The sequence below is a fragment of the Nuphar pumila genome, chromosome 1 (assembly GCF_984573655.1).
Source record: "Nuphar pumila chromosome 1, dmNupPumi1.hap1.1, whole genome shotgun sequence".
NCBI classification, from domain to species: domain Eukaryota; kingdom Viridiplantae; phylum Streptophyta; class Magnoliopsida; order Nymphaeales; family Nymphaeaceae; genus Nuphar; species Nuphar pumila.
This window is the reverse complement of record NC_143249.1, coordinates 31,517,340-31,545,181: the sequence shown is the minus strand read 5'-3', so window position 1 is coordinate 31,545,181 and position 27,842 is coordinate 31,517,340. Positions and strand designations below refer to the sequence as shown.

The 27,842-nt window shown below is 36.0% G+C and overlaps 1 protein-coding gene across 2 annotated transcripts in view; it reads right to left on the bottom strand.

The window, feature by feature from the left end:
* The window catches only part of LOC149848579 (uncharacterized), a 35,449-nt gene extending 8,741 nt beyond the window's left edge, over positions 1-26,708 (bottom strand). The window contains exons 1-4 of one of the 2 annotated variants that reach the window (XM_090011855.1): positions 26,451-26,708; positions 24,672-24,752; positions 24,428-24,516; positions 24,262-24,336 (exon numbers count right to left, since the gene is read on the bottom strand). In XM_090011855.1, the coding sequence (XP_089867981.1) occupies positions 24,262-24,336; positions 24,428-24,516; positions 24,672-24,752; positions 26,451-26,573 (368 nt within the window). In that variant the 5' untranslated portion in view covers positions 26,574-26,708. The remainder of the gene's footprint in view (positions 1-24,261; positions 24,337-24,427; positions 24,517-24,671; positions 24,753-26,450) is intronic. The other variant, XM_090011851.1, reaches the window with a different exon arrangement.
* Between the last annotated feature and the right edge of the window lie 1,134 nt (positions 26,709-27,842).

The following is a 27,842-nucleotide window of genomic DNA, read 5'->3' as shown; positions in this document are numbered from 1 at the left end:
TATTATGAACCAATACATCTTTTCACAATTTGTCTTTTCTTACATAAATGTTTATGTATTATGAACCAAAATTTCTTACGTAAATGTATGTGTGTTATGAACCAATGCATTTTGTCTTTTCTTACATAAATGCTTTTGAAATCATGAGCTTTTATATCTTGTCAAATTGTCTTTTTCATAAATGCTTGTAGGAAATACAATTAATGCTTTTGAAATCATGAGCTATTATATCTTGTCAAAATGTCTTTTTCATAAATGTTTGTAGGAAGTACAATGATTTGTTTCAAAAAGGTGTTTTTGAAATGCTACAATATACATAACGTATCCTTTTATGAAAGCTTTAATTTTTGTAAATAAATGGCTTGTATGATTTCAAAGCATATAGTCTAATATGAAATATGCATGCTTCTGAAGGTTCAGTTACATATAACTCTAAAGAAGAAGAAAATCTTCATCTTGAAGTAGCCGATCTTCTTGGATAATCTTTATGGATGTATGGCCCATCAAGCTTTTTCTTTTTCTTCAGAGTAGTATGATTGCATCAACTAGTTGCACTTGATCAAGTTGTCTTCACTCTTAAGTGAAATAACCTTGCATCAAATACTCGTTAAATACATAGCACATCATATCCAGCCATAATATAACATGTTTAGTTTCATATATGAAAGCATATCATATTTATCATATCTCATGAAAGCATATCATGCATTTATCATGTATCATATATATGCATCATGAAAGCATATCATATTTATCATGTATCATCAAAAATAGTTTCTCAACAAGGATGGTTTTTCTCAAAAGAGAATTTCAGTTGCTAAGAAAAGATTTCATGACCATCATGGATTATTTGAACAAGATAAAGATTATCACAGATCAGATTGCAGTTATAGGATGTGCGGTAAGTGACAGTGACATGGTGCAACAAACTCTTATTGTGCCTCTGTGTCCTTCCTACCTTTGATGAGTTACGAGCTAAATTGATTCAGTATGAAATGACTCTAAAGGGTTTCTCTGAAGAAACTCACATTCACACAAATTCCCAAGAAGTTTTTGCCACAGGAGTGACTTATGGTAGAAGACGAGAACGAGGAGGGCAAGGGCGAAGTGGACACGGAGGACATGGTCTTCTTCCCACTCCCAATATGTTAGCTCATGCGCAAGGACAAAGATCCATCCTCACTTGCTTCCTTTGTAACAAAATGAGGCATATCAAGGCGAATTGTTGGCATAATCCAGAAAATAAAGGAAAGGGGCCATAGACAGAAACCAAAAGAAAGTTCAGAAATATCAGAGACAGTGAAGAGATTAAAGATCTGATGATATCCGCCTTGTCAGAGTTGAAATTGAAGCAGAGTGATGAAGGCACTTGGTTTGTCGACTCAGGGGCAGCGACTCATGTGACAGGCGATGCAGGTAAACTTTCTAACCCTATTCCTTATTTTGGAAAAAGTAAGATTGTCACTAGAGATGGATCCCACCATCCTGTTTCTCATGTTGGAAAAACTATCATTCCCATGTCATATTCCACTCTTAAACTTTTTATGTTCTTCACGCTCCCGACATAAAAAAAATAGTCTCTGTTTCCAAATTTATTGATGATAATAATGCTTTAGTTGAATTCACTCCCTTCTCTGTGCAGGTCAAGGACCTACGCACGAGGGAAACATTTGCTGAAGGAAAGAGACGAGGCAATATGTATGTCTTTGAAGAAGCTCCATGTCATTATGTCTGCCCTGTTCATCTGGATTCAAAGTCTTCATTAGAGTCGTGTTCATCCTCTTCTGCCAATGTTTTTAGTATTTCTGAATGTAATAAGCCTTTATTATGGCATAGTCGATTAGGACATTGTGGGAGTCATTTTATTGAGAAATTTGTCTCTAATAATCTCATTCCAAAAGAAAGTCTCAATGGGGATGAGAGAAATCAGAAGTGTCCCAGTTGTCTTTCATGCAAAAGTCATGTATTGCCTTTCCATTCCATTAATAAGAGAGCTTCAAAATGTTTTGAGATAATTTGTTCCGATGTATGGGGACCTGCCCCAATTGTTTCTAGATCCGGAAGCAGATACTACTTGATCTTTGTTGATAACTATTCTTGATACACTTGGATATATTTCATAAAGAACAAGTCAGAAGTCTTTTCTTTATTTCAAAATTTTCTTTCCTTGGTTAAAAATCAATTTTCTGAGTCCATCCAATTTTTCCAATGTGATGGAGGTGGGGAGTTCTCATCTCGTGATTTTATTTCTTTTCTTCAAAATAACGGAATAGGAAGAAGGGTGTCCTCTCCACACACCCCACAACAAAATGGCATTGCTGAGCGAAAACATAGGGACATCGTTGAAAGTGCCATGAGTATGCTTCATGACAGTAACCTTCCCATCCACCTATGGACCAGTGTTGTGAAAAGCGTTGAGGCGTAGCAAGGCGCTCCACCAAAATCTGAGGCGAGGCGTAAGCCTCGAGGCGCAAAGCGTAAGCCTAAAAAAAATTAACTTAAAAAAACTATAAAAATTATCAAAGCTTTGGTGGGGAATATAAAAACTTGTCAACATAATACCATATACCACTATTTTTTGATATTTATGAGTTTTTTAATAACTGGCAAAAAACGCCTTATTAACTGTGTTCTTTCAACGTTAGCATAAAACCCTGGGTCCCCCTTGCCCACCTGGGTGTGCACCCAGCTTCAGCTTTGCAGGGGGCATCCTTTGCCTCAAGGTCAAAATTGGGTGTACTGCTCGGTGGGCAAGGGGGACCTTAAGGGTTTTACCAAGTGGAGAGCTGCAAATATGCAGTCGGTGATTTGGAAAGGGGGGAGGGGGGTGTGGTTTCCTGTGGCCTAGCCAAAAAGAAAAATGCCTTTGGTGCATATTAACAAGGAGAATGCTAGCAAACATCTCGGATCTTGTTGGTTGTTGATTTAAAATGAATGTTTGCTCTTAAAACCAGCCATCTTCTTTTGGCAATTTGGTCACGATATTGAAGCCTTCAAGCCTCTTTATGTGGTTTCTGCTTACCACTGTATATGTTTTCTTCGCAGGCTAGATTTTAGGCCAAGAAACACCAATGGGGACAAAGTCTACTTACCACTGTATATGTCTGTGACAAAGTCTGCTTTATTGTCCAGAAGCGTCCATTTAAACCCAGGTTTTCCTCGGGTGTGAAGCAGCAGTTCCACAGGCCTTTTAACAAGTTTTAAATTCTGCCTACTGTTGTAGGCTGAGTATTGTCACCTGAGCCGCGTGTGCTATCATTGTTAACAAAAAAAAAAGAAAAGAAGAACATCTCTAAGATGATTGAGGACATGTATTGCATTAAAACTTTTTCGTGTCTGCTGGAGAGATTGAAGAGAGGGGTCGGGGTTACCTGGTGTTTGGCAAGGGTTGCCGGTGTCGCGGCTACTTCCGGCGAGAAGGAGGAGGCCGAGAAGGGAGAGTGTGAGAGACGAGAGAGAGAGAGGGAGAGAGGGGATGCGAGAGAGAGTGAGAGAGGGGATGCAAGAGAGAAATTAGGGCTCCTGACCCTTATTAGGGTCGAGGTGACATGTTAATGTTGGTCAAATGAGGGCTTTGATCCTCATTTGACCAACAAAATAAGGCGTGCGCACCTCACGGTGAGGCACGCCTCGCCTCAAGGCGCATGAGGCGTACGCCTGCATGCTTTTACGCTTTATAATTGTGCCTCAAGGCACAAAGGCCCTCGCCTTGAGGCAAGGCGCGCTTTTTGCTCCTTGAGGCGCATTTTTAACAACACTGCTATGGACAGAAGCTTTTCATTCTGCCGTACATGTGATAAATACACTGCCTATAGTTGTTCTGAAAAATAAGTCCTCTTATTACTGTTTTTTTTTGAACTCACCCTAGTTACCACGATCTGCATGTCTTCGGATGTGTTTGTTATGTGCATATTGATCAGTCCCTGAGAAACAAGTTTTAGGACAAGGCTCAGAAGTGTAGGTTTGTGGGATACGCAGATGACTACAAAGGATATAGGTGTTATGATCCAACCAACAAGCGCATCAGAATCTCAAGAAATGTTGTCTTTGATGAAAAAATTTGATCATGCTACCGACACAGTGGATATGTCCCCTAACACAACTGAAGTTTATTATCCTTTGCTGAGTTCAAAACTTTTTGCTAGTTCCAATGAAGCATGTTCTCCGGATTGTGTGCATCGAGAAGAAGATATGTTTGAGAACACTAGGACATCAACCGCAGAATGAGGAGGAAGCACCATCATTCGTACCGGGCAGATACAAAGGCATTTCCTATTCTAGACAAAGACCGAAAGCATCAAATCATCCAGATCATGCCTCAGTCACCGATCCTACTCCCTCTCATACTCTTGAGGTCAGAAAATCAAATCGCATACGACATCCTATTGACAGGTGGGTCAGCTATAACAACTTCTCCTTGGATTTTCAGCTCTTTTTAACTGCACTCAATAAGGAAGATGAGCCCATTATGTACTATCAGGTAGCCACTTCTACCAAATGGGTAGAAGCCATGAATGATTAAATGCAGGCAGTGCATGAATGTGGAACCTAAGAAGTTGTTCCCAGACCACCTGACAAAAATGTTGTCGGATGCAAATGGGTCTACAAAATAAAGTATAAGCCAGATGGAACCATTGAACGATACAAGGCAAGACTTGTGGCAAAAGGGTTCACTTAAGAAGCAGGGCAAGACTATGATGAGACCTTCAGTCCGATTGTGAGAATGGGAACAATTCGAATTATTCTCTCCCTGGTTGTTGAACATGGATGGAAGTTGAGTCAACTTGATGTGAAAAATGCATTATTGCATGGGGATTTGAATGAGGAAGTCTATATGAAACAACCCCCTGGATATCAAAAAACAAAATTGCAAAACCCATGTATGCAGGCTAAAGAGAGCTATTTATGGTCTAAAGCAAGCATCTCGCTCTTGGTTTGATAGCTTCTCGCTTGAGATTCAAAAACATGGATTTTCTCGTTCCGTATTGGACCACTCACTATTTATTTTAAGAAGTCAGGATGTGACCACTCTACTATTAATTTATGTTGATGATATTGTCATCACAGAAAACTCTAAAGCTCACATCAAAGAAGTGAAAAACTTACTAGGTCAGATGTTCAAAATAAAAGATCTTGGTGTCCTGCGTTATTTCCTTGGTGTAGAAGTTGATAACCAGTCTCATGGCTTGACGCTCACTCAACACAAGTATACTGTGAATGTTCTCAGCAAGGCAGGCATGAAAGACTGCAAACCTCTAGGAACTCCAAGTGTGCTTCACCAAAAACTTAGTGCTCGTGATGGAGATCTGTGTGACGACCCCACCAGGTATCGCAGTCTAATGGGAATGTTGCAGTATCTCACATTCACTCGACCTGATATTGTTTATTCAGTCAATCAAGTGTCTCAGTTTATGCATGCATCACGTACTGAACATATGGAAGCGGTTAAGAGGATACTTAGATATCTGAAAGAGACCGTTGGGGACGGATTGATATATTCACCGCAGTCGTTGGGCAAGAATGAGCGCGAACTTACTGTATATTGTGATGCAGACTGGGCAGGGAATCCCGATGAACGAAGATCTACATCGGGATATTGTGTCTTTATTAAAAGGAATTTAGTCTCTTGGAGCAGTAGAAAACAAAAGGTTGTTAGATCAAGCACTGAGGCAAAGTATAGATCTATGGCTGCAGCTACTACCGAAGCCACGTGGGTCAGGCATCTCCTAACTGAAGTAGGAGAAACGATTGCTCACTCTATCTTGTTGTGTGATAATCAAAGTGCTCTCAACATGTCATTCAATCTAGTTCACCACAGTCGTGCTAAGCATATTGAGATTGACCAACATTTTGTTAGACAAAAAGTTGAAGAAAAAGAGATTGAGCCTGAGTTAATCAACACTAAAAGATAAGTTGCAGACATATTCACAAAGGGCCTGACAAAATATCGTTTTTAGATGCTTAAAGACAAGTTGTTCATGGTTCAAAACCATGATCAACTTGAGGGGGGTGAAAAAGGTGTTTTAGGTGTACGGATCTTGGGTCTGGATATCAAGGCCCGAGACTTGAGCCACATCCACCTATTGTATGTATGTTATTTTTGTTTCTTTTCTTTCGGGTCTGGATATTATAATAGATCCAGACCCATGTTGTACATTCAAATATAAATATGAAGTTTAGGTCACGATTTCTTTAACACAGAAACCGTGACAGTCGCAGACCCCTCTTGCATTCTCTTCTTCGTTTCTCTCTCTCTCCTTTCTCAATACAGGTACCGGTGAAAATTCTAACACTTTTATGCACAAGTGTTGTAAGTGTTCTTATTGTGCATGTGTGCTATTCTTTATCAAGAATACTGAAGTCTTGATCATAGTATCTTGTTGAAGATATTTTTACATGGTATCAGAGCCTCATTTGAAGAAGAAGGATCATGTGTTTCTTCATTTTTTAGTGCCTCGAAAAATGTGCCTTCAAGCTATTAATTTTTGGAGTGAATCATACTCTTCGGGCAATATTTTAGAAGCCTCCTTTGTCAAGAAAGACTTGAAAAACCCTTGAGGTATGTATTGTTTTTCATCATCTCTCCTCTCTAATGGGTGAAAAAGACTTTCATTTTTCTCTTGGGTTCAAACTCAATGGGTCCAACTATCATCTTTGGGCCGGAAACATGATAGCTCACATCAAAGGAAAAGGGCTTTGGGCTATGTCCAAGGCTCGATTCCCGAATCGGAACCCAAGATAACCTTGCTAGAAAAATGAGAGATAAAAATTCTTGAAGGTGATGAAAGAACCAAGGCGCTTGAAGAATATACGAAAAAGCATGAAAATGGGAAATGAGGAATTTTAAAATCCTCTCTTGGACTTTTTCATCCGTAGAAACGAGAATCAATGCAAATATCATCAAGTTCAAAAAGGCTTCTCAAGCATGGGAATATCTTGAGAAGATGTACACCTCTAGGGACTTGTCCCATAAGTACTATCTCTAAAAAAAGGGCGCTAACGCTTCAACAAGGGGAGATGAATATAAGAGAGTACTTTGTCGAGCTCTCTTCTATTTGGGACGTGCTTGCTATGCTCGAACCTAAGTAGAGTGGAGAAGCCATAGAGCTTTGCCGTAAACAATTGGAAGAAGATAGATTTTTCAACTTTTTGAATGGGCTTAGGCCCGAATTTGAACAAATTTGATCTTCCCTTTTATCCGCCTTCACTTGCCCCTCTCTTGAAGATATAATTACTAAACTCAGTGGGAAAGAGACTCGGATGGGTATAAGCAAGAACAACCCAAGTGTTTTAGCTACACCTTCAAACAATGAAGAAAATGAAGGTGTTAATGACGTCTCAAGACCGGGGGCAATTTAAAGACCTACAAGCCCCCTCACTTCAAGAATCAAAACTCAAGTGGTCAAGGAGTAAAGAGGGACTATAGCAAGCTTACATGTCACTTTTGTAAAGAGTCAGGGCACATTAAACCTATTTGCCCAAAATGAAAGAAATTTCTTGCAACGACTATGACATCTCAACCGGAGGAACGACCATCATCGTTAAATGGGTCTCTTTCTCTTCACCAAATCGTAGAAGCTTTACAACCTCTTCTCAAGGGGGGCATTTTCGGAGCCGCTATGTCTTCTTCCTCACCTCCCGGTAAGACATCTTGGCTTCTAGATTTCGGTGCATCTTTTCACATGACTCCAAGTGCTTGTTCTCTTTTCGAGTTTTCTAAAAATTCTCTTCCATCGTTTGTCTCAACGGCGGATGAAACACCTCTTGAAATTAAAGGAATAGGCAATTTTGAAAACCAAGATTTCTTTATTCCAAAAATTCGTTTTATACCAAAACTAAATTTAAATTTACTTTCGGTCTCTCAACTCTCGGACCATGGTTGCGATGTAAAATTCTCTTCTAACAAATGTTGGATACAGGATCGCCGGTCTGGGAGGTTGATTGGGAAAGGCTCTAGGAGAGTAGACCCCTACTATGTTGATTTTCTTTAAGTTCCCAAGAATCAATTTTGTAATGTTCTCAAAACAAAGATATTCATGTATGGCATAAGAGACCGAAACATCCCAACATTGTTAAAATCTCTTATTTGTCTTTTATTAAGCATCTTTGTAAAGAGATTTTTTTATGTAATGAATGTATTCTTGGGAAAATGAAAAGTATACCATTTTCACAAAGATCCATGTTTACGACAAAACCCTTTGAAATTGTTCATTCCGATTTATGGGGTCCGGCTCCTGTGATATCTAGAGGATTCTCGTACTATGTAATTTTTGTGGACGATTACAATAGATTTTGTTGGATATATTTTCTTAAACATAAACATGAAGTGTTTTCAACATTTAAAACTTTTCATATCATGGTTTTAAATCAATTCAATAGAAGTTTAAAAATTCTTAGATCCGACTCTGGTGGCGAATACCTTTCAAACGAATTCAAAAGTTATCTTGAAAGTTATGGTATCCTCCATCAAAAATCCTACCCTAAAACCCCACAACAAAATGGGTTAGTTGAACGAAAGCATAGGCATATCATTGAAACAACTAGAACCTTGCTCATTTCGCACAATGTTCCAAAGAAACTCTGGGTTGAGGCAGCTCTTGCATCGGTCTATCTCATAAATAGACTTCCATTAAAAAATTTGAACAAGATTTCCCCATTTGAAAATTTGTATGAAAAAGAACCTGATTATAGTAGGTTAAGGGTTTTTTGATGTAAATGTTTTGTTCTTATTGATAAAAACGATAAACTTTCCCCAAAGGCCATTCCTTGCGCCTTTCTTGGTTATTCTGAAACCCAAAAGGGTTTTCGATGTTATGATATTAAAAATGACAAATTATATGTTTCCAGAAATGTAAGTTTTTTGAAAAATCTTAGTGGTTTTGAAAACCTTGAATCTAATGACGAAAACGTAGTTTATTCTTTTCTATTTGATATGTTAACTGAAAGTGATGATACTAGTGATGATGAGTCAAATCAGAATGACTCAAGTGATAATGAAACCAGGGAAACCAGTCGTGTGTCCTCTTCATTTCCTCAACATGATGATGGGGAACCTCCTAGGGATCCCATCATCTATACTCATCGAGATAGAAACACCTTCAGAAGTGCCCTTGAAAGATATGATGATGCTAGTAGAACTGCTCCTCAAGGTGAGGAGAACCTTCGTAGGACCGAAAGACATAGAAAAACTCTTAGGTTCATCTCATATGAATCCTTCTCACCTAAGCGTCATTCATTCTTACATAGAACCTAGAAACTTCGAGGAAGCACGAAAATGTCCTGAATGGATAGCCGCCATGGATAATGAACTCGGAGTTCTGAGAAGAGTCAAGACATGGGAATTTCAAGACCTTCCTAGAGGTAAGAAAACAATAGAGTGTAGGTGAGTATTTAAGGTTAAGACTAAGAGTGATGGATCTCTTGAGAGATATAAAGTCTGATTGGTTGCAAAGGGATATAGTCAAGAATATGAGATTGACTATGAGGAAACCTTTGCTCAAGTAGCTCGAATGGTCATTGTCTGATGTCTTATAACTATTGTCTCGATCAACAAGTGAAACATCTATCAAATGGATGTTAAAAATGATTTTCTAAATGGAGATCTAAATGAAGAAGTTTATATGGATGCTCCACCCAAAATGGAAACTCCCAAAGGGAAAGTGCTTCGCCTTAAAAAAGCATTTTATGGTTTAAAATAAGCCCCCAAGGCTTGGTATGATAGGTTTAATTCTTTAATGATAGAAAATGGTTTTTCTTCATGTTTTACTGACACTGCTTTGTTTGTTCGAAAATCCAATGCAAAGATTGTAATCTTACTGTTATATGTGGATGATATGCTCATCACTGGTAGCGATTCTAACGGGGTTAAGAGTATAAAATCAATTTTGAAAGATAAATTTGAAATGTCTAATTTGGGTTTTCTAACTTATTTTTTTGGTATTGAAGTAGCATACTCTCATAGAGGGTACATCTTATCTCAAACTAAGCTTGCTTCTGAGATCATTGACAGGTCAGGTATTACAGATGAAAAGGTTTGTGAAACTCCTGCTATAGTAGGAGCTAAAATGAAGATTGATGATGGTGTTCATCTTCCTGATCCTACTCCCTACAAATAACTTGTAGAATCATTGATGTATCTGAGTATTACCAGACCAGATATCTCTCATGCAGTCCATACGGCAAGCCAGTTTCAGCATGGACCAACATCAGTCCACATGAGTGTCATCTTGCGAGTTGTAAGATACATAAAGGGTACTCTAAATAAGGGAGTGTTTCTATCATCTTCTTCTGATTTAAAATTAATTGCTTATATTGATTCTGATTGGGGAGATGACCCAAATAACCATCACTCCACCACTGGTTTTTGTGTATTCTTAAGAGACTCATTGATTTCGTAGAGATGTAAGAAGCAACAAAAAGTTTCTTTATCCTCCACTGAAGCTGAATATCGTGTCATGGCAACTACTACCATGGAGATTACGTGGATTCGTCAACTTTTGGAAGATATGGGAATTGTTATAGAAGGGTCCACCAAGTTATGCTGTGATAACAAAAGCGTCATCTACATTGCCAAAAACCATACTTTTCACGAGCGAACCAAACACATTGAGATGGATTGTCACTATGTTCGAGAAACTTATCTAAAAGGAATCATAGATCTTCCATATGTAACTTCAGAATATCAGTTGGCAGATTTCTTCACCAAAGCGTTGTGTGCTCCACGCTTCAACTTTCTTCTTGGCAAACTTTCGATCATCTTGCCCTAAGTTTGAGGGGGGTGTTAAAATATGTATCTCTATCTTGTAATCCGATACATATTTTATACATATAATAGATACTACATATACATATATTATATATATATATATATATGTGTATTATCTTTTTTATATATAAAATATTTATTTCCTCATTATTAGCCATAGGGGTAGTTTAGGTATTTCTTGTATTTTTGTGCATATTCACATTACGAATATGCATGTAAGTTTTACTATTTTATTCTTTTTATTTTTTCCTTTTTTTCTTTTTGACTTTTTGACCTACCTTGGAGGCCCAACCATATAGACGTTGGGCCCTTCCAACGGTCACAATTATGACCGTTGGAGGGGCTCCAACGTCTATATGTTGGCCCCTCCAAGGCCTCTTGATGTATATAAATAGGGGCTCTCCCCTTTGTAAATGCTATGGCTTTGAGTCACAGCCCAAGCTCCTTATAAAGTTCGAATATTTATTTTTATGCCTTAGGTGCATTTATGAGAGTTTGTGATTTTGTGCTTTTATGCACAAGTGTTGTAAGTGTTCTTATTGTACATGTGTGCTATTCTTTATCAAGAATATTGAAGTCTTGATCATAGTATCTTGTTGAAGATACTTTTACAAGGATATCATACAATAGCTTAAATAAAAGTACAGACATTTAAAACATGCAACCTACAATATTACTCAGCTTAAACGCTACACAACCTTCTCAAATTTCAATAATATGTTATGTTCTTGAACTACTTGTGTCATTTCTTAATACAACAACATTACAGGCTAATGGACTCTCAAACCCAGTATTGTACCGTATCGTACGATACGATACGGTATGATATGTATCGTTACTTTTGAGTGTTGTGATATGATACACACTCGTATCGTGATACAAGTTATCGTATGATACACCCCTATATCGTGTCGCATCGTATGATACATAGTTTATCATACGATACGGGTCCGGTGCACTTAAAAAGGACTCAAAACTTGATTTTTAAGTTTTTGGTTTTAAAAGCATCTTGAGGGCCGACTTCTACATTTCTCTAGAGGCTGTTAAAAGGGAATCCACGCACCCTAGGAGTCGTGAGATCGATTTGGGGGGCGATTGGTGCGCAAGGGAGAGGGATTTTGCGATTTTCTCAAGAGTGCATTTTCACCATTTTTTCACTCAAGAAAGTGGGTTAAGGTAAAAAATCTATATTATTTGCTTGTTATTGAGTTTTTTTTAGGAAAGATGGCATCAAAAGATCCGACATGGCAATGGAGCACTCAAGTAATGAGTGAAAACCGATTAAAAATCAAGAGAAACTATTGCCAAATTTTTTTTAAGTGGTATCTCTCGATTGAATGTCATTGCGGTTGAAGGGACAGTTTTATAGGACGACTATTAGGCCCGCTTTACTATATGATACGGAATGTTGGGCTGCCAAGAGACATCATATTCAAAAAATGAGTGTAGCTGAGATGTGTATGCTTAGATGAATGTGTGGAAATGCAATAAAAGATAAGATTCGGAACAAGGAGCTACGTAAGAAGATAGGCGTTGCACCCATTGAAAATAAGATGAGAGAGAATCGTTTACGGTGGTTTGGACATATTCGGTGAAGGCCTAATGATGCTCCAGTTAGAAGGATGGAGAAATGGGAAAATATATTAGTTAAAAGAGGTTGGGGTAGGCCTAGGAAGACTTGGATGGAGATGATAGGAAAGGATATGAATGCTTTGAACCTCACCGAGGACATGGCATTGGATAGAAATGATTGGAGGAGAAGGATTCATGTGGAAGACCCAGAATGATTTTCTTTTTTGGTTCATATCGCCGACCCCAATTGTTTTAGGATGAAGGCGTAGTTGTTGGTGTTGTTGTTGTATCTCTCGGTTGAAGCATCATTTAGTGGTGACACATCATAATACGCAAGCATGCATGTCAAGGAAATTTTTGAATGTCGCAAAATGATAATGAAAACAATTACTTGATGATATGAGAGGAAAAAAACAAAAAAGAGAGATGAATGAAGCATAAATGAGCTATACAGAACCCTGAGAGGATGTGTATTACGAAAATGAACTCCCTGCTTCGAATCCTACAACCCATATCATAGGATAAAAAAGTAGAAAGTTTTGTAGCGAAGGAGAAGGTGAGGCTAGTGTAAGTAGTGGTATCGCCGCAGGCATAAAAAGAAAAGAAGGAAGAGAAAGAAGAGGAGGAGGGACTTCTTCGAGAGGAGGTAGAGCTAGAGGCTCTATTAAGAGCTTTTTTCCTCTTACGACTGACTCTTGGGCACAACCTGACATTCGCACTATTATGATTCCTCAACATTTAGTCAAGCAGAGAGATGTCATGTTGGGAGATGGTTCTATGATGTCTGCATTTCATTTAATGCAGCAAATTCCTTTCATTTTTAGGTCATGGCCGATGCTATAACCAGTATAGGGTTTAAATATAAAATGCCTTCATATCATGTTTTGAGAGTAATCAGTGTTGTGAAAAGCGTTGAGGCGTAGCAAGGCGCTCCACCAAAAACCGAGGCGTAAAGCGTAAGCCTCAATTTTTTTTTTGAAAACTTAAAAAATATTATAAAAAATATCTAAAAATATAAATAAATAAATGCTTTATTGATTAAATAACAATCAATAAGAAATAGAAAATCTCAAATAAGTACTAAAAAAATATGAGATTAACATTTAAAAGTAACTAAAAATTGATTACATAACTGAAAAATATATGAGATTAACCTACAAAAGTTAAAATATATGAGATTATTCTAAAAGATACGAGATTAACATATAAAAATAACTAAAAAAATGATTACATAACTGGAAAACATATGAAATTAACCAACAAAAGATAAAATATACTAAGAAACCGATTATATAACTGAAATAACTGGAAAATATATGAGATTAACCAACAAAAGTTAAAATATATGAGATTATTCTAAAAAATATGAGATTAACATATAAAAGTAACTAAAAAACTTATTACATAACTGGAAAATATATGAGATTAACAAAAAAAAGTTAAAATATACTAAAAAACTGATTACATAATTGAAATAACTGGAAAATATATGAGATTAACCTATAAAAGTTAAAATGTATGAGATTATTCTAAAAACTATGAGATTAACATATAAAAGTAACTAAAAACTGATTACATAACTAGAAAATATATGAGATTAACCAACAAAAGTTAAAATATACTAAGAAACTGATTACATAACTAAAATAACTGGAAAATATATGAGATTAACCTACAAAAATTAAAATATATGAGATTATTCTAAAAACATGAGTAACATATAAAAGTAACTAAAAAACTGATTACATAACTGGAAAATATATGAGATTAACCAACAAAAGTTAAAATATATTAAGAAACTAATCACATAACTGAAATAACTGAAAAATATATGAGATTAACCAACAAAAGTTAAAATATACTAAAAAACTGATTACATAACTGAAATAACTAGAAAATATATGAGATTAACCTACAAAACTCTTATTGATTATGTCTCAAAAGTATTGTTGTAAAAAAAAATATTTGTTTTTGCGCCTCAAGGCGCGTTTTTGATAACACTGAGAGTAATAGTTTTATATGATAATATAAAAGAAGTGAAGGCATATTATAGTGAGATAAGACAGTCATGAAAAGAAACTTGGTGTAACATCATGGCAGATAGGTGGATAGACAAAAAGTCAATGACCTTAATAAATTTTTTTGTCTATTGCTCCAAAGGAACTATGTTTTTGAAGTCAATTCATTTGTCTGATACGCCCAACACAGTAGATGTATTGCTCAGAGTTTTTTATCAGATTGTGCAAGAGGTTGTACCTCGAAATATTGTGCAATTTATTATTGATAATGCAGCAAATTATAGGGCAGCAGGTAAAGAATTGGCAGAAATTTCTAGGTCATTCTTTGGGACCCCGTGTGTTGCCCATTGCATAGACCTCATGGATAAGGTAAAATAAACAGTTGAATGTTGTCATGAAATTACTAAATTTATTTACAATCATACATGGGTTTTGAGCCAAATAAGAAAGTACACAGGTGGTGCTCAATTGATTCGTAGTACAATTACTAGATTCACTACGAATTTTTTTACAGTACAAAGTCTAGTAAAGAATAGAGTCGCACTAAAAAAATTGTTTTTATCAGATGAGTGGAATGCTTATCCCCATGCATAAAAAAGAAAGCCCAGAGAAATTGTAGATATTATATTCATAAGTGAATTTTGAGATTCATGCGTAAAGTTGTTAAAATACCTATACCTTTGGTGAAAGTGATTTAATTGGTTGAGAGTGAAGAAATACCAGTTATGGGTTATATCTATGAGGCTATAGTTAAGGAAAAAGAGGTCATTAGAGATAATTTGAAGGAGCATAAAAAATTGTACATACTTATATAGAAAATCATTGATCATAGGTGGACTAGGCAACTTCATCAACCTCTAAGCATATTATTTAAATCATGCATTTAGATGTTTCCTTGCGTTTAAAATGGATAGAGAAGTCAATAAGAGACTTTTGGATTGCATCGAAAGGTTGAACTCTGATTATAGCATTCAAAATCAAATTCATAAGGAAATGAAAACTTATGATAATGTATTGTATGATATGGGGAGACCTGCAGTAGTGTGAAACTGTGCCACGATGCATCCAGGTAATGTATTTTGTCTATTTCAATTTTAATTGCATATTGTTATTTAGTTATGATGTTTTGTATGATTATATATATATGTTATTGACTTATTAAATTCTTATTTTCTTGTTTTTTTTAGACATTGATAGGTCAGGTTTGGAAGTGACGTTTTAAATTTGAGAGCTTTTGACATTCGTATTCTTAGCCAAACATGTGCAAGTGTATGTGAGAAATTGGAGTGTCTTTGAGTAAATTCATACCAAAGGAAGAAATAGATTGGAGCATAAAGGGCTCATTGACCTCGTCTACGTTCGCTACAACCTACGACTGAGGTAGAGGTATATAAAATTATAATGTTTATTTATCATTTTCATGTGTTTATTTAAAGTTTTTTTATATAATTCAAAACTCAACTAATTTTAAGTTTTTTCATGTCATCTTTTTAAGCAAATCGAAATGTTATCATCAAGAAGGCACAAAGAGAAATTTGATTCCATTAGTTTGGAACATTTTAATGAATTGGATGCATGGGTTGAAGAAGAACCATGGAATTTTTTGAATGAAGAAGGCATTCAATGGATTAACGTGGAAAGAGCACAGGAGGTAGATGACGAAAACCCCACGTATCTCGGAGACGATGTAGATGTCGAAGGAAGAGGAGAAGAAGAAGATGATTATGATTATTGAGGTTTTATGTAATATGTTTTAAAAAAACTTGGTTATTTAACACTTAATTGTTCATAAACTTGGTTATTTTGTTTTTTTATGTAATATAAAAGTATGAGTCTTGTGGCACATTCTTAATTGCAAGATATTTAATATTTTGCATTGTTCTTGTAATATGCATGCAATATTATCTATGATTCTATATTAGTTGATGTTTGAATATTTGATGTCTTATGGGGCTCATAGAGACATAAATGCTTCATATGTAATTTTATGGTTGTATTTTGTGCAATTCATCATTGTTTCATGTTATATGATTTTTTTAGATTTTTTGCTATTTTTTTCTGATTTTTCTTGATTTTTTGAAAAAAAATTATTAAAAAATTATGATACATTTATGATATGGTGTTACTATGGGCCCGACCGATACGGGTAACGATACAATATTTACAACCTTGCTCGAACAATCAGAGTAATCTGGAGGTCATAATGGTTTTTAGCTTGCTGTGCTACAGGATAAAAGAATCCTCTTCTAAAGATTCTCCTGCCAATGAACATCTTTAAACATTGAAGCTAATTTGCTAGTATGTGAGGTTTGTTCAAAAGAATCTTTATGATTTCACAGGCAGTCTTTGACCTTATCTTTCAGGATTCATTTTTATTTTCACCCATGAAATTTTTGAAATACTGCCACCATTGAGATCTGGGAGAAGGATAAATCAAATGCTAAGAGATTGAGGAAGTAAAGTTTAGCCTGAGTCAAAATGGTCCAGTCACTTCAAAGCCCAATGTCTATTACACAACTGTTTTCAGCGCCACCCATGAGCACCAAGCACATTCTAAGAGAAAACTTAACAGAATAGCTAACAGGGAAAAATTAAGGTGTTGCCAACAGAACCATAAATAAATCACACCACTGAAGGGTACCATTTAGTGAAGAATACATGTCAAACTAGAAACTACTCCCAGCCACCAAGGCTATGCTGCATGGATATAGCTGCAGGATATGAGATACATCTTTATATGAAGGCCTTTTACTAAGAAAATCTAGTGGTATGCAGGACACAACCTTTTCAAAGAGGGTCATTAAGACCATAGGGTGATTTGATGGTTGTGAAACAATGAAGTATCTGTAAGACATACCGGAAACATGTCCATCATGTAATCAGCCCACAAATCTGTCAATCCCACCAAAAGAAGAGGAACCCCAGAAAACTCCTCTCATGGATGTGCACTACTGGATATCTTTCATCCCACAGTTATAAATGACAAAACGGCTTTTTCTTTTTCAGCCCATGAATTTCTTGGAAATTTCACATTATTTATTTAATTGAGATTTTAGCAGAAAAATCTTGCTAAATTAGACAAAATAATTAAGTTAAAAACGTAAGAAAATCAAGGTCAATAAAATAGGTAACTTAAATGGACTGTCAATGAATTGAACATATGGAGATAAAAATCATGATATGTTTGTTTTAAATGGAGAGCTATGACATTGTCAATTTATTGTTATTTTATAACTGTTTAAAAGTAATAATATATAATTTTCTCATAATAATTTGCAACCATGCTTCATCCTAATTGATATACTTGCACATTTGGTGCTTTTTACTTAGCCTATTTACAGCACATAATCGTTATTATTATGGCTATTATAATTATAATAACACAAACAGAAACAGAAATGATAGTCAAAATATTGGAGGAACAACTAAAAAATGTGAAACCTGCTCTCCCCCATAGATCTATTTGTGAAAATATCTTCAAGAATATCAAGTTTGAAAATGACTTGAATAACCCACAAGATTCTCTAAGAGAATAAGTGCACAAAGGCACAATGAAACACTCACAAAGGAGCACAAATGCACAAAGGCATAAAAAATAATCTTTTATTGAGAGAGAAAACACTACAAAGCATGACATTACAATGGGAAAAGCACCCCTTATTTATAAGCTACAAGGGACCCAAGGAGGGGCTCCCATATAGATGTTGGAGCCCCTCCAACGGTCATATTTATGACCGTTGGAAGGGTCCAACGTCTATAATGTGGACCCCTCCAAAATATAAAAAACAAAAAAGAAATAAAGAAAAGGAAAAGAAAAAGAGGCATATTCAAGTGAATATGTGTGTTACATGTGAAAAGATGATTTTTCCCCTAGAGGGTATTACAAAGAAAATAAAAGTAAATATATATATATATATATATGTGTGTGAGAGAGATACAATTTAACACCCCCTTCAAACTTACAGTGTAATGACCGAAAGTTTGCCAAGGAGAAAATTGAATCTAGGAGAGCAGAGCGCCTTCATAAAAAAGTGAGCCAATTGATATTCTGATGTTACATAAGGTAGATCTATAACTTTCTTCAGATATTCTTCTCTCGCATAGTGGCAGTCCATCTCAATATGCTTCATGCGCTCATGAAAAGTGTAATTTTTGGCAATATAAATTACAGTCTTGTTATCACAACACAACTTCATGGGCCCTTGAACATGAACCTCTATGTCTTCTAACAGCTTATGAATCCAAACAATCTCCATGGTTATAGTGGTCATAGCTCGGTATTCGGCTTCAGTAGATGACAGAGACACTTTTTGTTGTTTCTTGCATCTCCAAGAGATTAATGATTCACTTAAGAACACGCAAAAATCAGTAGTGGAGTGACGATTATTTGGATCACCTCTCTAATCAGAGTCAGTATAAGCAATTAAATTTAACTCAGAAGATGAAGATAAAAATACTCTCTTATTCAAAGATCCATTTATATATCTGATTATTCGAATAATTGCACTCATATGAACTGATGTATGAGCATGCTGGAATTGACTTGCAACATGAACGGCATGAGAAATATCAGGTCTAGTGATGCTAAGATGCATCAAAGACCTAACAATTTGCCTGAAAGGAGTGGGATCTTTTAGGAGAACCCCATCATCAATTTTTAACTTTGTTCCTACCACTTCAGGGGTTTCACAAACTTTATCATCTGTAATTCCTGGCATGTCAATAATCTCAAATGCAAGTTTAGTTTGAGATAAAAAAATAACCCTTGTGAGAGTAGGCAACTTAAATGCCTAAAAAGTACGTCAGAAAACCTAAGTTTGACATTTCAAATTTATCTTTTAGTATAGACTTTATACTCTTAATCCCTTTAGCATCGTCACCTGTAATTAGCATATCATCAACATATAATAATAAAATCACGATTCTTGCAATGGATTTCTTGACAAACAAGGCAGTGTCAATATAACATCAAGTAAATCCATTTTCTATCATTAAGATATTAAATCGATCATATCAAGCTTTGGGATCTTGTTTGAAACCATAAAGAGTTTTTCGTAGGCGAAGAACTTTACCTTTAGAAACATCCATACTTGGAGGAGCATCCATATAGACTTCTTCGTTTAAGTCACTATTTAAAAAATTATTTTTAACATCCATTTGATTTATGTTCCATTTTTTTATTGAAGCAATAGTAATAAGACACCTAACAGTAACCATACGCGCAATGGGAGCAAAAGTTTCATTGTAGTCTATTCTATATTCGTGACTATATCCTTTTATATCTTTTAAAGGACCCATTACTCTTGGTCTTGACCTTAAAAACCCACCTACATCCTATCGTTTTCTTTTCACTATGTAGATCTTGAAATTCTCAAGTTTTCGCCTTTCTAAGAACTCTAAGTTCATTATCCATGGCTTCCCTCCATTCGACAATTTTCTTGGCTTCTTCAAAAATTTTAGGTTTCACATATGAATGAATAGCACTAAGGCATACTCTATATTTAGGTGAAAAGGATTTATAGGATATTGAATCTAAAAGGAATTCTTCTAGCTCTTTCAGTTCTATAAGGATTTAGATTATTTATGGAGGTAGGCTCACTAGATTCACTGTATCTCTCAATTGCAGTTCTAAAAGTGTTTATATGATTATATCTTTGTGTATAGGTGATAGGATCACTAGATGTTATTACTTTGGTAGGTTGATCAAAATATGGATAAAGAGAGTTGTTATTCTCTTCTATATTTTCATAATCACTGCATACGAGTTCATCATCACTAAAAACATCATCATTTCTAGATAACAACTCAAACAAAAAAGAGTAATCCACATTATCTTTATGATTTTCACACTCTTCAAAACCACTAACATTTTTTCAAAAGATTACATTCCTAGAAACATATAATTTATCATTTTTAATATCATAGCATCTAAAACCTTTTTTAAGTTTCGGAATAACCAAAAAATGTACAAGAGATAGCTTTTGGTGAAAGTTTATCATTTTATCGGTAAGAACAAAACATTTGCATCCAAAGACTTTTAACCTACTGTAGTCGAGTTCTTTTTTATATAGAATTTCAAAAGGTGAGTTTTTATTTAAATTTTTTGAAGGAAGATGATTTATAAGATAAACGGATGCAAGAGCCGCTTTGGCCCAAAATCTTTTAGGAACGCTTTGAGAAATAAGCAAAGTTCTAGTGGTTTCAATAATATGTCTATGTTTTCTTTCGACTAGACCATTTTGTTGAAGGGTTTTGGAACAAGATTTTTGATGAACAATTTCATTATTTTCAAGATAAATTTTGAATTCGTTTGAAAGATAATCACCTCTAGAGTCTGTTATAAGAATCTTTAAGTTACAATTAAATTGATTTTTAATCAATATATGATATGTCTTAAATAATGCAAAAAACTCATATTTATGCTTGAGGAAATATATCCAACAATATCTAGAATAATCATCAACAAAAATAACAGAATATGCAACTCCTCCCTTAGACATGATAGGTGTCGATCCCAATACATCTGAATGCACAAGTTTAAATGGTTTGGTTGAAAACATAGATCTTTATTCAAAAGGCAAACTTCTCATTTTTTCAAGAATACAATCATTACAAGTGAAGTCACTTTTACAAAGATCTTTAACAAAATGTAAATAAAAAAGCTTGATGAAATTAGGATGCCTAAGTCTTTTATGCCAAACATTTATATCTTTACGTTGGGCAAGATTACAAAAAGAATGTTTTAGAATTTGTAGAAACTCCATGTAGTAGAGATCTCATTTTTTAAAGCCCTCCCCAATCAACTTCTCGAACTGGCGATCATGTACCTAATATTTATTTGATGAGAACTTAACATCACATCCATGGTTCGAGAGTTAAGAGACTGAAAGCAAATTTAATTTTGGTATAAATCTAACTTTGAGAATAAAAAAAATCTTATTTTTCAAAAATTTTAACTCCTTTGATTTCAAGAAAAGCGTCATTTACGGTTGAAACAAAAAAAGGTAAAATATTTCTTGTGTATTCGAAAAGAGCAAAAATATTGGGAGTCATATGAAATGAGGCACCCGAATCTAAAAGCCAAAGAATCTTACCAAGAGGAGAAGAGGATGAAATGGCGGCACTGAAAATGGATCCTTTAAGGAGAGGTTGAAGAGCCTCCATGACTTGACTTAATGATAATGCTCTAATATTGGAAGTAGATGGATTCTCCTCTTTGTGTGGTTGAAATGTGGTAGACATAGTCACTTTCTTCCACTTTGGACAAACCGGTTTAATGTGTCCTGATTCTTTACAAAAATGACAAATAATTTTTCCATACTCCCTTCCTTGATTTTATCTTCCATTTTGGTCACCTTCTTCTCTTACTCCTTGATTTTGATTTTGAAAGTTGTTGAAGTGATGAGGCTTATAAGGTTTTAAATTATTTCTGAGTCTAGAAACGGCATAGACCCCTTCACTATCATCCTTATTTGAAGGCATAGCTAGAAAACTTTGATTGGTTTTACTCATTCATATTTGAGTTTCTTCCCCACTTAACTAGGTAAGAACATCTTTAAGAGGTGGAGAAGTGAAAGAAGATAAAAGAGAAGATCTAATTTACTCGAATTTGGGTCTAAGCTCATTCAAAAAATTAAAAAATCGAAATTCTTTTAATTGTTTGCATCGTAACTCAATTGCTGCTCCACTCCACTTTGGTTCAAAAATAGCAAGCTCATCCCAAATAAATGATAATTCGGCAAAGTATTCTCTAATAGTCATTTTGTCTTGTAAGAGGGTCAAAGCCCTTTTTTGGAGATAATATTTGTGAGACAAATTTCTCAAGGTATACATCCTCTCAAGATATTCCCAAACTTGAAATGTCTTTTTAAATTTCAAAATATCAGCATTAATCCTAGTCTCAACCGTAGAAAAAAATCCATGAAAGAATTTTGTAGTTTTTCATTTCTCATTATTTATGTTTCTTGTTATATTCTTCAAAAGCCTTGTCTTTTTCCTCTCCCTCAAGGACTTTTATTTCACATTTTTCAACTATAGTAATTTTTTTCTCGGGTTTCAGAATCGTACCTTTGATGTAACCCCAAAGTCATTTTTCCTTGATATGAGCTTCCATATTATCGGCCCAAACATGATAGTTTGACCCGTTGAGTTTGAATCCGAGAGAAAAGTGTGAATCCTTTTCCTCCATTGAGGAGCCTTTATAAGAGACAAAAGAATCTTCACACTTTGAGCACTTACTACAACGGGTCTTCTTTTAGCTATTTCATGTAGAACGTCAAACGGGGAGAGGATTGCAAGAGATTTCCATGCCAAAATACAAAAATGAAGAGTGGGCACATTTTTCGAGGGAGTCACCTTGATGATGCAGCACACATGCTAGCTTCTCATAAACCAAGCTTTGATATCATGTGAAAATATCTTCAAGAATATCAAGTTCAAAAATGACTTGAATAACCCACAAGATTTACTAAGAGAATAAGTGCACAAAGGCACAATGAAACACTCACAAAGGAGCACAAATGCACAAAGGCATAAAAATATTTTTTTACTGAGAGAGAAAGCACTACAAAGCATGACATTACAATGGGGAAAGCACCCCTTATTTATAGGCTACAAGGGACCCAAGGAGAGGCTCCCATATAGACGTTGGAGCCCTTCCAATGGTCATATTTATGACCGTTGGAGGGGTCCAACGTCTATAATGTGGACCCCTCCAAGATATAAAAAACAAAAAAGAAATAAGGAAAAAGAAAAGAAAAAATAGGAAAAGAAAAAGACGTATATTCAAGTGAATGTGTGTGTTACATGTGAAAACACGATTTTACCCCTAGAGGGTATTACAACAACAACAACAAACAACAACAACTACGCCTTCATCCCAAAACAATTGGGGTCAGCGATATGAACCAAAAAAAGAAATTCATTTTGGGTCTTCCACATGAATCCTTTTCCTCCAATCATTTCTATCCAATGCCATGGCCTCGGTGAGGTTCAAAGCATTCATATCCTTTCCTATCATCTTCATCCAAGTCTTCCTAGGCCTACCCCGACCTTTTTTAACTAATATATTTTCCCATTTCTCCAACCTTCTAACTGGAGCATCATTAGGCCTTCGCTGAATATGTCCAAACCACCGTAAACGATTCTCTCGCATCTTATTTTCAATGGGTGCAACACCTACCTTCTTACGTATCTCCTCGTTCTGAATCTTATCTTTTATTGTATTTCCACACATCCATCTAAGCATCCGCATCTCAGTTACACTCATTTTTTGAATATGATGTCTCTTGGCAGCCCAACATTCCGTACCATATAGTAAAGCGGGCCTAATAGTCGTCCTATAAAACTTTCCCTTCAACCGCAATGACATTCTACGATCGCACAGCACTCCAATTGCACTCTTCCATTTCATCCACCCAACCTTTATCCTATGATTTACATCTCCATCAATTTCTCCATACTTTTGAATGATGGATCCCAAATATTTGAAATAATCATTCACCGGTATTTCTTGCTCACCAAGCTACACTACACTCCCATCACTACTTCGTTGCTTACTAAACCGACATTCCATATATTCAGTCTTACTCTTACTCAACTTAAAACCTCTAGCTTCCAATGTCTGTCTCCATAATTCTAACTTAGCATTAACCCCAGCTCTAGACTCATCAATCAAAACAATATCATCAGCAAACAACATACACCACTAACAGTACAAGCATATCAAAATCCAAGTCTAGAACAAACCAAAAAGTCATGTTCTTTAATCTTGTCACTATTAGAATACAGGCAGGAATCTACAAACCATGAGAGCTACATCCTGTCTGGCATGAAAGGCCATTTCTTTTCTTCTCTTTTCTCCAGATTAAAACAAAACCAAAACCAGCAAATACATTCTTAACTTACCCAGTGGATGATGTATCCAGCTCCTTCTTAGACAAAGTTATCGTGATCATTGATACATGCCGTGTAGTTTCAAGCCTGCATGTTGAAATAGAGACACCATTGTCACTGCACCCTTCATTATTGACAAATCAGAGAGCAAATGATCCAGATTATACAGTAATCTTACGGAAGCAATCCTTCTTCCAATGGTTCCCACACGTCGGTTATGTCATTCGACCCAATTGAGGTGTTTTGGTGAATGCCAGCTACCCTTCTCTGGATCAAGTAGAAATATACCCAAAGAAAAACAAAAAACCTCAGAATCCAAAAAGCAATGATACAAAGCTATAGTAAGACATTAACTATTGCAATGAAAGATATGCAGCGAATGAGAAAAACTAAATAGTTCACATGTGCATGCACATACCCACCTTTATTAATTCTGCAATCATCACAGTCTTGTTGATTGCTCTCCCCATGGCTTTAAGGACAATCTCATTGGACCCTTTCTCCTAAAAGACATGGCCAGATAAACAATTAGAATTAGATCCAACCAGAACACGTCTTTCACAATATTGATTAATCCCTTCAAAAAATCCATCCCAACTATGTTAATGAAGCGGACAATAATCAGTAGGATCCATACTAAAGGTTAACCAAATAAAGGCGAAAAAAGGGAAAAAGAATCTGAAAGAAGAAAAACAAATACTGAACTGACAAAATGAAATGAAAAATAAGAATTATAATTTTGAATATGAACTATAACTAGGATATAATGCATATGAAACCATCTACACATGATCAGATTAACCAATTGTTAAAAATTAAAGAAACAATTCCCCTTCTTTTCAGATTAGGAAATGAAGACGATATGCAATTCTTTCGAAGCAGCTTAATCAATCAAAAGAAAAAGATACACATAATATGATAAATGAACCACTAACGGGTACTGGATTACATATTTAGGCAGAGGTTGGAAGTAGCTGGCCATAACAAATTTCTGCTGGGACAACTGAACCATTAAAAGCTGGAGGTACTGGATTACATACTTAACTGTACATTCCCAACGATCATTACAGGAACATAGTTCCACTTTAACACCTGCAAAGGACCCCTCTGGGATGTCTTATGAGAATAACAGGATGTAATTATGATATATGAGTTATCTAAGAAACAAATTAATGCAAGATTTCCATCATTAAAGAAAGGCGCGATGTTAAATAGGGAGTCATGCAAAAAGACATACCAATATAGCATAAATTATGACGGAAGAGTCCTTGTTCGGTAGCTCATAAGCAGTTGATACCACAAGGAGGGAAACCAAGTATGAGACTGATGCCATAAATGTCCCCCTCAATTCCAGTATGGATTTGTCTTCATGATCTTGATCCAGACTTATGCAAGATGGATACATCGCAAGGAATTACACCCTCGTAGAAAGGTTCTCTTATTGATGTGGGATGATACGACCAACAGGTTTTAGAAATTATCTTTTTGAAAAACACAAATAAAAGTGTTTTAAAATATCAAAATATAAATAAAAAATAAATCTCAGTCTAAATATAGAAACAAATAACTAAAAATATCACGATAATATCGCCATATTATCATGAAAATATTATTGCGATATACCGAATCACTTTACCTATTTAATCCTTTTCTTTTTTATCACATGGCAATAATCTAATGACATTCTCAAAATATTAGCGATATCTGTGATATTGATTTATAAAAAAATACTTTCAAACTCTCAGCATGGGATCTCCAACAGTCTAATGAATATCTAAAATTTATAATTATGCCACATACAGAGAGATCTCACAGGAACTCAACAATGTTTAAGACGCTTATGCAATGCTCAACTCAAACCAACACCCATTATCGCTCGCATCCACACATTATCTAAAATAATGACGAGTTAAATCTTATAAACGATCGCACCAATAAACACAATCTATAGAAAAATGGGAAATTCCAATTTACACCAATCGACGTTACCCAACCCAATAAAGCATCACAAATCCAGGACCAGAATTTGAATACCAATGGATATTTTACATCAAGGCCTTCCACCAACCTGAATTTTCCATGGTTCAGAAGCGCGTTGCATAATGGAAAAAACGAACGGAAAAATTAACGATCAAGGAATACCTATCGGAAGAATCAATACTTGCGATTCTCTAAATAGGAAGAAGGAGAAAAAGGGGTACCTGAAACAGGGTGGTGGCATAAGTGATGTAGTTCCTCACCCGCCCTTGGGTGGTGATCCTTATCTCGTTCTCGTTTATGGGCTTGTCCTCCCTCGGCTTCTCGACCCTTTGGTACCGATCCATCTGCTCCCCCACAAGTCTCAAACTCAGAAACAACTAAACAGGCAAATCTAAGAACACCTCCAACAACAACAAGGATATCTCTCAATTTCTTCGATTCTCCAGAGCACTAAACCTGCAACAGAGAGAGAAGAAGAAGAAGAAGAGTTATAGTAGTAGTAGTCAAAATGGACGAAGGAGATCGTGTTAAACTTTCTGATAACGCTAGATCAACGGACGCTCTCTATCTCTCTCTCTCTCCCAAACGCGCGCGCTGGAAACCCTCCTTTTCTCCCTAGACCACTAGCGGTTATGTCATAACTAATAGCGAGGTCACCACCAGACTGTCCAGGTTGAACGGCTTGCCCGGCCTGATTAGCAGGGGTGTCAATGGGACAGGTTCGACCCGGGCTCAACCCGTAGGGTCTTGGTGATAAAAGAAAAAAAGAGGTCCAACTAGAAACCAGCACAGATCCAAAGGATCCGATTAGTGCATGGAGTCAGGTATGGTTTGTGAAATTTCAATCCAGACCCGAGTTTGACGTGGTTAAGACCTGTGATTTTTCAATATAAAAAAAAAAGATAAAAAAAAATACCGGGTATAAAGTGGGCCTGGTTCATGTAATCCTTATAGGACCCGAATATAATCTTTCTTATAGCGGACCCGATCAGACCTGGGTTCAGACCCAGTACCCACACCTCAAAATCAGATCTGGTTTGGATTACTTGGTTCCAAACCAGATCTGACCCATTGACACCCCTACTGATTAGAACTCAGTTATTTAATCAGGCTGAGCTCGGTTCAAGCTGAATTGGGCCTGGGCTGCATTTTGCACCTGTGCCTCATTATAACAGACCGGCACCCCACAGTCAATAGGGTACCCAGCCCAATTGGCTAACCCTAGCTTTCCCTGTTCGGCTGGATGATGGGCATTCCCTCTTAGCTCCTGAGTGAGTTCCAGTTTGACCATAATAGACTGCTTTGGTGGTAGGTTCGGACCCAGAAAACTGTGTTCATCACAGCAACTTGGCTCAGTGCCTTGTAGGGACAGAGGCAGGTTGGTGCTAGGGTGGGCTTGTGCTCACCCTGACCTGAAATACCCTAACAGTGAGGTTTAGGCCTGTGTGACCAGGGCCCACCCTAGTCCAAAAGTGTGCCCACCGAAACTGTGCTATAGAGAGCGGCACTTGAAAGTGACAGATTGAGAAAAGAAATTTATTATGAGGAAAGAAAAACAACTGATCATTTTTTTCTCATATCTACAACAAAATGGTACCTATTAGGAAAAAACT